This window comes from Salvia splendens, chromosome 19 (genome assembly GCF_004379255.2).
Source record: "Salvia splendens isolate huo1 chromosome 19, SspV2, whole genome shotgun sequence".
Lineage (NCBI taxonomy): Eukaryota > Viridiplantae > Streptophyta > Magnoliopsida > Lamiales > Lamiaceae > Salvia > Salvia splendens.
Window position 1 is genome coordinate 14,642,451 of NC_056050.1, and position 11,233 is coordinate 14,653,683.

At 42.8% G+C, this 11,233-nt stretch overlaps 1 protein-coding gene across 1 annotated transcript; it reads left to right on the top strand.

The window, feature by feature from the left end:
- Positions 1-7,983: 7,983 nt before the first annotated feature.
- LOC121778403 (cytochrome P450 71A1-like) lies at positions 7,984-10,560 on the top strand. The gene is made up of 2 exons (XM_042175753.1): positions 7,984-9,334; positions 9,849-10,560. The coding sequence occupies exons 1-2, from the start codon at positions 8,471-8,473 to the stop codon at positions 10,467-10,469; spliced, it is 1,485 nt and encodes a 494-aa protein (XP_042031687.1). The 5' UTR covers positions 7,984-8,470; the 3' UTR covers positions 10,470-10,560.
- Positions 10,561-11,233: the final 673 nt, after the last annotated feature.

Below are 11,233 nucleotides of genomic sequence, written 5' to 3' on the forward strand. Positions count from 1 at the left end.
CCATGCCTCCTTGTGGTACGGCTTCCCTTACTGCACATCTTTGTCTTCCCAAACGGTTTCATCTTCTTATTTCTCTGTCGATGGTGGTCGCTCGGAACGTGAGTCAATCAAAGCACAGGTTAAGGCCTTTAGAAAACCTTTCATGTCGCCAGCCATCATCTGGTTTCTTGGTTCGTACCACGTGAACCGACTGGCTGTTGTTTCCATCCAAGACTCCCAATTGTCGGGCATCAACTCAATTAGTCTTCTTATGCCACCATAGACCGTTACATGGTACCCGCAGACATCTCGCCATAGGGTCTCAAAACGGGCGACAACCTCTCTCAAGGCCTTGCCTTCCTCTCTCTCATAGTGGTCGTAATCGTATATCGCTTGTCGCATTCTGGCACTATACTGACTGCTCTTAAGCGCGGTTTGTTTCGTTCGCACCATCTATGTGAAAACGAAAGTTTCATTTAAAACACCAAAAGCATTATTGTTTGTTCGGAAAAAGGTTCTTAAGTTTGTCGCGTAGTTTGAAAGTTTGTCGTTGTCTTAACGTTTCATATCTTTGCATGCTATCGTTGTAGTATTTTCGCGCATAAAACACATTTAGCAACATCACTTAGTTCATACTCACAAGTATTCATGCCATATCGATATCACCTTTGCACATACAATACATGTCTTAATTATCATGTCAATCATACTTGTATTCCACGCAATCATGTTATTACAACATCATGTTTACGCACATAATGCATGCTTAAGTTATCATACTGATCATGCTCATATAATCATTCCATTACACTCATCCTCATGCATATCATACATTCACATGCATAAACTTGTCAAACGTCATATCATATTATCATACATTTTAATGCATCAATCTTGCATACTTTCGACAATTTAAACATACCTCACTTTCATCGGTTGAGCGTGATGCTTTGGATGTCGAGCCTTCGTGACACTTCTAGTCAAATAAGGGTTCACTAACTTAGACTTAAAGTGAAAGAAGACTCTCGGACCAGAGCGAAAGAACAAAGCTCTGATACCACTCTGTCACGACCGCCCATACAAGGGGTACCACAAACGCGGCGATCGTGACCGACATGCATGGATTACAATTTAAAAAGAACAACTTAATTAATTTGAAGAAAGGAAAACAACTTAGTTTAAAGATTTTAAGGTTATATTTTTTTTTTCGAAAAGACCTAAGATAAAGTACTTTTAAAAAGACAATGAGAAAAAAATTAGACTTAAGAAAAATAATAGCTAAAAACTAAAGTAGCACAAGCATTTAACGTAAATCTCGGAGAATACCATTTTCAAAAGACAACGTAGATGCACGTTAACAAAAAGACCTAACACCACCATACATGTTCAAACACCAAAACGAAAGCTTAAGGTCTTAAGACATAAATTAAAACATAGCAGCGGATAAATAAGGTTCAAAGAGAGTCAAGGATCACGCCTATGTATGACGACACAACGTATCCTAGGGTCTTTAACCAGCTCAACATCCACCTCAACATCCCGCTCAACCTGCAAAATTTTTAAAAGAAATTGCAGGGCTGATTACTTGTTGTACTCAATGGGCTCATGCTGAAAACATTTATCAAGTTATGTCATCCATACCAGTGATCTCGAGTTTTATATGCAGTAAAGAAAATATCACGAGAACACAAAAATGTTTCATAGACTGGCCAGTCAAATAATCTCCCCACTTTTCACATCAATCCATCAATCACAATCACAGTGCGACGAAAGTGTGGCCACACTATTCGCCCACGAGACCGGCCGACTTGCAAGGACGGCTCACGATCCCACCAGTGTACACAGCCCGATAGGGTTTACGGCCCTACTCGGACCCGAATTCGTTTCACAATACAGCCATATAGCCTAACGGAGTAAACTCATACGAACTAGGCATCAGGCACACAATCTCATAACAAAACAACATGGCATGACATAATAGTTAAACCACCCTTATATCTCCACATAATATTTTTCGGAAAAGTAAAGAGGTTTGAAAAGAAAGCCCACCTCGTTCTCTTAGCAAAATCACAACCCAACCTAGCAACTCTCGATCCTCGAGTTCACGAAAACACAACACCCTTCCTTTGACAAAACGAATCGGTAGAAACGTGGAATGGAGCGATTCGTCGGAGGTTCTCGAAGGTAACTTCAACGGATGCAAGATTAAAGCTTGAATGGAAGGTTTTTGGAGATGGGAGAGTGGGAGAGATGACAAAACCGTGTGGGAGGGGGAGAGGATGAAGTGGGCGAAAATTTTGGGGAATGGGGGCTAGGGTTAATGCTTTTAATATTTATAGTCTAGGTTAAAATCCCACACTTCATAAATTAATTAAGTTGTTCTTTTTAAATTGTGTCGGTCACGATCGCCGCGTTTGTGGTACCCCTTGTATGGGCGGTCGTGACAGGACCGCTGGCCACTCCTGCAGGGGCCGTTTTTTGGTATACATGGGGCGGATATGGAGTCAGACGAGGAGTCTGAGGGCCTACAGGAGGGGCAAGATGAGCCGCCAGTAATAACAGCGGATTTGTCCCACATCTATGCATTGGATGGGCGACAACGGGAAGACGACATCGAATTATGGGGGCAGATTGACGACAGACCCGTAAGGATCCTGGTGGACACGGAGAGCTCCCACAATTTTTTGCACCCCCACGTAGCGGAGAAACTGGCCCTTCCACTCCGGCAGATCCGTCCCTTCCGGGTATACGTAGGAATGGCAAGTCCTTGCTGTGTTCCTTCGCCAGCATCCAGACCAGAGTAGTAATTCAGAAGCATGTCTTCTTGGTCGACCTCCACATCCTCCCCGTGCATGGTCCTGCATGGTCCTAATGTGATTTTGGGTAGGATTTGGCTCAAACAAATGCGCAGAGTCACAAGCGACTATGTCGATGGCACATTAGAGTTCACCAGGAATGGGAGGAGGGTGTGCCTTAAGCTCGTTCCGCCTTCAGCGGAAGAAGTTTCCTTGAAGACACTCTCGACCCTACTATAATTACAGGGTGGAGCTGAGATGTATGAGTTGATACAAGCACCGACGACGGATCATCAGTCGGGCGAGGCCGACAACAACCTGACTTTTCCACGGGATCTTTCGGATGAGATTTGGAGCGTGCTAGAAGCACACGACGAGGTTTTTGGTCTGCCGACGGGCATGCCCCCCAGACGGCGCTTTGACCACAAAATCCACCTCTTACCGAACACCAAACCGGTTAATGTGAGGCCGTACCGTTATCCATACTTCCAGAAAAATGAAATAGAGAAGCAGGTGAGGGAGATGTTAGAGTCTGGATTGATTCGCCCGAGCCAAAGCCCTTTCTCTTCACCGGTTCTGTTAATCAGGAAAAAGGATGGGTCATTAGGTTCTGCATTGATTATAGGGCACTGAATGCCGCGACCGTCCCCGATCATTTTCCCATCCCAACGACGGATGAGTTGTTCGATGAATTGGGAGCAGCGAGGTTTTTTACAAAGTTAGACTTACGATCAGGCTACCACCAGATTCGCATGAGCGACGAGGATATTTTCAAAACCGCATTTCGTACTCATGACGGACATTTTGAGTTTTTAGTGATGCCGTTCGGGTTGACTAACGCGCCCTCGACATTTCAGGCGGCGATGAATGAAGTTTTCAGACCACTCTTGCGTAAATCGGTGATAGTATTTTTTGACGATATACTTATTTATAGCCCCTCGCTGCTGGCACATGCCCGTCACATTCATGAGGTTCTATCTATTCTCAAGACTCACCAATTTTTTGTGAAGATGTCAAAGTGCACTTTCGCGTGTACCACGGTGGAATACTTAGGCCACCTTCTTACGGAGGGAACTCTGAAAGCCGACCTGTCAAAGATCGAAGCAATGGTGGCATGGCCTACTCCAACGACAGTGAAGCAATTGCGGGGGTTCCTCGGCCTGACGGGGTACTACCGTCGTTTCATTGAGCATTATCCTTCCATCGCTGGACCGTTGACAGAACTATTGAAGAAGGATGGTTTTGCGTGGTCCCCAGCGGCGACCGACAGTTTCGCAGCACTGAAACAGGCAATGACGTCTGCCCCTGTCCTGCGGCTTCCGAATTTTGAGCGTACTTTTTATTTAGAGACTGACGCATCGGATTTCGGAATCGGAGCTGTTTTGCTCCAAGACGGACATCCTTTGGCGTTCTTCAGTAAGAAGATGGGACCGAGACGTCGAGTCTCGTCAACCTACCACAAGGAATTATATGCAATTGTAGAGGCGGTACAGAAATGGCGACAATATCTGTTGGGCCGGGAATTCGTCATTTGCAGCGATCAGAAGAGCCTAAAAGAGTTGCTGCAGCAGATAATTCAGACTCCGGATCAACAATTTTACGCCCGGAAATTGATGGGTTACAAATTCCGTATTGAGTATAAAATAGGGGCGCCCAATAAAGTAGCGGATGCCTTGTCTAGACGAGAGGTCGACGTTTCTGATGGTGATACCATGACCCCCGTTGATGAGGGATCGGCAGTGGCAGTACGGGTGAACCGCGAACCCGCGACCTCGGCGGAGGAAATGGGGCAGGCATTGATGGCACTTGCGCATCCGATTCCGGACATTTGGGCACTTCTGCGACAAGAGACACAAAACACGTCGGATTTGATCGAGTTACAGGCGGCTCTGCAGCACAGAAAAGCGGACCGAGCAATTTCCTTAGTAGACGGATTACTGTACTACAACCGTCGCGTTTATGTGAGCCGTGATTCCGAGGCCAAAACGGCATTATTGCACGAACATCACTCATCCCCAGCAGCTGGTCATCCGGGTGTGGACAGGACGTTTAGGCACCTTGCGTCCTCGTTCTATTGGAAAGGAATGCGTAAAGATGTTAAAAAGTTTGTCAGTTCCTGTAACGATTGCCAGACTACAAAATATTCTACTCAAAAACCCGCGGGTCTATTACAGCCACTCCCTATCCCCTTACAAGTTTGGGAGGATGTGTCAATGAACTTCATTACGGGGCTCCCACCGTCTCGAGGTTACACGGGCATCATGGTGGTGGTAGATCGCCTTTCGAAGTACGCTCACTTCGCCTTGCTCCCAGTTCGCTACAATGCTTTGAAGATCGCCAACTTGTTCATCGAAACGGTGGTCAAACACCATGGGTTTCCTAAAACCTTGGTGTCGGATCGCGATCATGTTTTCCTGAATGAAGTTTGGGAGGAAATGCTGCGTTTGAGCGGCACTAAGCTTCATTTCTCCATGGCATATCACCCTCAAACGGACGGGCAGACGGAGGTTAGGAATAGAGGATTGGAGCAGTATCTTCTAGCATTCACCGCTGATACCCCGACTAAGTGGGTGAATTTTTTGCCATGGGCCGAGCTCTCCTTGAACTGTTTCCATCACGAGGGACTTGGAAGGTCGCCATTTGAGGCTTTGTACGGGCGCGAGCCCCCTCCATTGATCATGGCGTAGCCGTCGGCGACGACACCGCCGGATGTCGTGGCACAAATCCAGCAGCGACGCGAGACGCTTGCATTGCTTCGGCAGAATTTGGAACGGGGGCAGCCGCGTATGCGCAAGGCGGCTAATTTGCATCGTCGCGACGTGCAATTTAGCGTGCGAGATAAGGTGTTACTCAAACTGCAACAATACAGACAACATTCGGTGGCAAAGCCATTATCATCAAAGTTATCTCGCCGCTTCTATGGCCCTTTCGAGGTACTAGAATGAATTGGCCAGGTGGTCTACCGCTTGAACCTGCCCGAGGGAAGCCGTATCCACAATGTGTTCCATGTGGGGTTATTAAAGCCGTTTTTGGAGAGTAACAGTGGGATCTACTCGGAACTACCACCGATTTTCGCGAAAGGTAAGCCAGTTGCGCGACCGGTGCGGGTTACAGATAGGAGGACGGTTTGGCGTGAGGGGGCGGCTGTCGAGGAGGTTCAGCTAGAATGGTCGGATGATTCGGGAGATAATCCGACTTGAGAGCCTGCTGAGTTGGTGCAACGACAGTTCCCTTCTCTCCTTGAGGACAAGGAGCATTCTAGGGGGGGGAGTTGATACGGGACCCCCGTCAGCTAGGCTCAATGAGCGCGGGGCGTCGCAAGATGTGGAGTTGGACGCCGACACCAACATGCCGGCGGAGCAGCGCGGGACGGAAACAGCGCGAAGGGATCGAGCGGAGAGAAGGCAAACGAGAAGGCCTTCGCGCTATGGTGACTTTGTCTCACGTTAAGTGCATGATCTTAGGGTTATTTTATTTATTTTATTTTCAAGTCTTTTATTTTAGGTAGTTAGTTAAGTTAGGGTAATTATTTTACGTCAGTTAATTTAGATCTTTTATTTTAGGTAATTAGGTATTTTAGTTGATCCTTTCCCCGATCAAAGTAGGATCAATCCTTAGCTTATAAATAGGCGTCTATTTCATTCTTTCTCTCAAGAAATAAAATACCTTTTTTTACGCAATTTATCGTTTTTTTTCCTCGTGCACAAAGCACGAACCCTAGAATTCGACGCCGGATTGATCGACGGGCAAAGCTCCCGCGACGTTCGACGCGACTTCATATCGTTCCGGAACTTTAATCATAACAGTAATCCTCGATATTATCTTCCAAAACATGAAATCGGATTCGTCAAACTTCCATATAACAATCTTCACAAAAATTTTTATAACAGTTGTTGTGAAATAACACAAATAATCACAAATATAAAAAAAATACAAGAATAATTAATCTGATTCAATAACATCTAGAAATAATATCAAAGCAAATAGTTCACTATATATTAGGTAGCCATTCGCCTTTCATGAAATACCCTGAAATAGATTCAATTGTTGAGAATTATGGACTTTCGGTGTTTTAGAGATAATTCTGCAGAGCCCTTGAATTTCGAGATGGTATCTACGGAATGAGGTGGTATTAATAACTAGGTTAAGTTATTACACCAAAGAATGGGGATGTAGTTAATATACTGCCTCTCATCTTCCACAAAGAAGCCCTATTTTACCCTCTTTTTGGATCTTTTCTTCATTTTATTAGAACAAAGGGTTCCCATTTCCTATTTCTAAATCTGATTTTGGGTATACTAAACGCAAGAAAATGTACTCCATTTTCTTAAAAATAGAAATTCTTCCCTTTTAGTCCATTTCCAGAAAATAGAAATTCTATACTTTAGAAATCGACCCTACAATCCACCAATACTAATTCCACAACTTTTTCTCTTTGTCTTTATTGATTTACCAATTTTTTTCTCTTCCTCTTTTTTTACTTTACCTATTTTTCTATTATCTTTTTTATTTTACCAATTTTTATTGTTCATCTCTCTGGTTTACCAATTTTGCATTAAACTCGTGCAGTTTTCAATGTTCCTATTTTTAAGAAATGGCTGGTGGACCCATCTGTCTCAAATCCTCCTAGAATCATATCTAGGTATATTAACTAAAATTAGAAAGCGAACGGATTCCTAGGTATGATATTCTTATGAGTTCCATACTCAAGACCTGATTCTTCCCAGCGTACACAGTTATCTTAGCCTCTAACCACCTACAGACGCAATTGTGGAATAAGACACTCAAATGGGACACAGGATAGACTTGAAACAAACATTATCCGTTTATTTCTTCTCGATCCATATGATGTCTATAATCTATTGTTAGTTAGTGTCTATATATATTTATGAGGTGTTATTATTTTACGTTTTACTCTACTCTACGTATTTTTATGGAAGCTTATTACGAATAAAATATCTCACATCAGTTGTGAGAACAATTAATGTAGAGTATAAGACTAAATGAACTCTTTTTCTTAATAAATTAATTTTTTAAATTATGTTCCCATTGTTTGGTGATATCAAAGTTGTTTGATTAACTTCAATCTTACAGTATTTCAACTTAATATATCACTCGATGCTCTCCCATCTCTTTAGTCATCAAGGTAATTCATTTCACTAAAATCATTTCAAGTTACAGGTACAGCACGACACGTATCTCCAAAATTACCAAAAAACAAAAAATACACAGTCACACGTACAAAGCTCTAACAGGATAAATGAGACTGTTTCACAAACACACACTCAAACACTATGCCAAATCAAAAATGAAACAAAAAATACACAGTCACACGTACAAAGCTCTAACAGGATAAATGAGACTGTTTCACAAACACACACTCAAACACTATGCCAAAGAAAAAATGAAACAAAAAATACACAGCCACACGTACAAAGCTCTAACAGGACAAATGAGACTATTTCACAAACACACACTCAAACACTATGCCAAATCAAAAATAAACTACTGCCATGTAATATCTGTAAGCCATATTTCAATACTTTAATGATTTGGATAATGAAATCTAATTCTATATTTGAATTAATTCAATCACAATATTTATACTATATATTAGAGATAAAATCACCGACCTTTATCCATATTTTCTTTGTTTGATATATAGGTTGAAATCGACTAGACCTCAGGTCACCAAAATGACCAGTCTACTCATCCTTCTCCTACTAATCCTCCCCATTTCAATCCTCTTCCTCCTCCTCCACAAAAAAACCCCTCAAACCCCGTCCGGCCCCCGTGGCCTCCCCGTCATCGGCAACATCCTCCACCTCGCCACCCCCGAGCCACACGTCCACCTATGCAAACTCTCCCGCACCTACGGCCCCCTCATGTCCCTCAACCTCGGCTCCAAGCCTACCCTCATCGTCTCCTCCCCCCGAATCGCAGAGCAAGTGATGCGAACTCACGACCTCGCCTTCTGCAGCCGCCCTAAGCTCCTCGGCCAGCACAAGCTCTTCTACAACGGCCTCGACGTCGCCTTCGCCCCTTACGGCCACTCCTGGCGGGAGATGCGGAAGATCTGCGTCGTCCATCTCCTCAGCAGCAAGCGCGTCCAGTCCTTCAGGCCTGTCCGGGAGGAGGAGGTGTTCAGCATGACCCGAGAGCTCTCCCGGGACTCGGGCCGGGTGGTCAACTTGACCGCAGTCATGCTGGGGCTGACGAGCACGCTGATTTGCAGGATTGCGTTCGGGAAGGGGAATTCGAAGAGGGAGAGGTTTGATGAGCTTATGATTGAGGCTCAGGCGATGCAGGCAGGATTTGCGTTTGTTTCGGATTATTTTCCGTGGTTGGGGTGGGTGGATAGGCTGAGAGGGATGGTTGCTAGGCTTGAAAAGATTTATAGAGACATGGATGATTTCGTTGAGCAGCTGATTTGTGAGCACCTCGATCCGAGTTGGCCTCATTTCATGAATCCGAATATTCTAGATCTTTTGATTCAGCTCAAGAATGAAAATTCTTGCTCTATCACTCTCACTTGGGATCATGTCAAGGCAATACTCATGGTAACCATACATTCTTTTTAGTGTTTTGTCTTTTACACACCATTTGTCTTATCAAAGATGTTATAGAAATCCGTAGTGTTGCATTCTAAAAATAATGGGTGTTAAAAGGAGTGATACATATGACTTATATGGTTGCAGTTTCTTTTATATTAATGTGAGATATTTTTATAGGAGTTCGATTTTTTTTTCCTGATTGGGTTTGATCTATCCTTTATCGAACTAGCCTAAATTTAATGTTTAGATTCACAACTGAATCATTAATATTTTTTTTCAATCCCAATATATTATTAGGTAAATTAAATTTAATCCACAATCGACTATCCATTCTGATACCATGATAGAAATCAATAGAGTTCCATTCTGAAATCAATTGATGATAGAAAGAGTGACTTATAAAACTTTTATAACGGTTTTTTAGTATTTTTTTTATCATCAATGTAAATTATTAATTTTGCTTCATTTGCCAACAAGATACCCATCCTTACTGATTAACTCAGATTTTCTTTCTATCTAGGATATATTTGTGGCCGCTACAGACACAAGTGCAGCTACGGTAATTTGGGCCATGACAGCTCTAGTGAAAAAACCAGCAGCAATGGAGAGATTGCACAAGGAAATAAGAGAGTTAGTTGGGGATAGAACACAAGTGAACGAGGATGATCTACCAAAACTAGCTTATCTCAAGGCAGTAATCAAGGAGACTTTGAGATTGTTCCCACCAGCACCACTCCTACTGCCTAGAGAATCAATGTCTGATTGCAAAATAAACGGGTATACGATCCCGGCTAAGACACTAGTCTTTATAAACGCGTGGGCGATTGGAAGAGATCCAGAGAGCTGGGAAAATCCAGATGAGTTCGTGCCAGAGAGATTCTTGAATTCAAGCATCGATATCCTTGGGACGGATTTTGAAGTGATCCCCTTTGGGGCGGGGCGAAGAGGGTGCCCCGGGATAGCCATGGGGCTTGCAACGGTGGAGCTCACACTTGCGAACCTCCTTCACTCGTTCGATTGGGAATTTCCGCCCGGAGTGTACAAAGAAGATATTGATACTCAGGTTTTGCCGGGGCTTACTATGCATAAGAAACATCCACTTTGTCTTGTGCCTATTAATAGAACACAACATGGGGCGTAAAATTCTTTATGCTTAATTTATATCTACACTTAGTATGTATCTTGTATATGTGACGAATAATTAAGAACTTACTTAATGTTTGGTTTGTGTATTACATATATACTTCCTTCGTCCCGCATTAACTGTCACACTTGCGTTTCTACAAGTAAAAGAGAGAATAATGTAAAGAAGACTCTTCTCTACCTTATTCTCTTTTGTATTTTACTATTTTTCGACTTTAACTATTTATTATTATTTTTACATAACGAGTGCAAAAACGCAAGTGTGACAGTTAATGCGGGACGGATGGAGTATATTAGTAGAACAACTTAAGTGCTTACGATTTGATTACGATTGAAATGAAAAGAACGAAAAGTAAGTTTAATTGAATACTCACTTTCCATTAAGCCTACATGAGAATCATTGCTTGAATTTGGGTAAATGCTCAATTCTCGTAAATTACGTAACCAATTTATTGGCAAATGAAACAAAAATTAACTATAAATGAAACTATTATGTATAATGGGCCACTCTTCTTTTCATTAACCGGTTGGAAGGGACCCCTTTTGAATTGTATCCAAAGAGGACGACAGAAATGTCAACACATTTCTTCTCGCTTATTTTACTTTATTTTACTTTAATTCTCTTCGCTTTTTCATTTTCTATTATATTTTTATAACTCACCCGACACAAATTTTTTTCAACTCATATGTAGCAAACTAATGCCCCCACTACTAATATAACGGGGGGAATATTTTTTAGTGGAATAATCTCAACAACGTGGC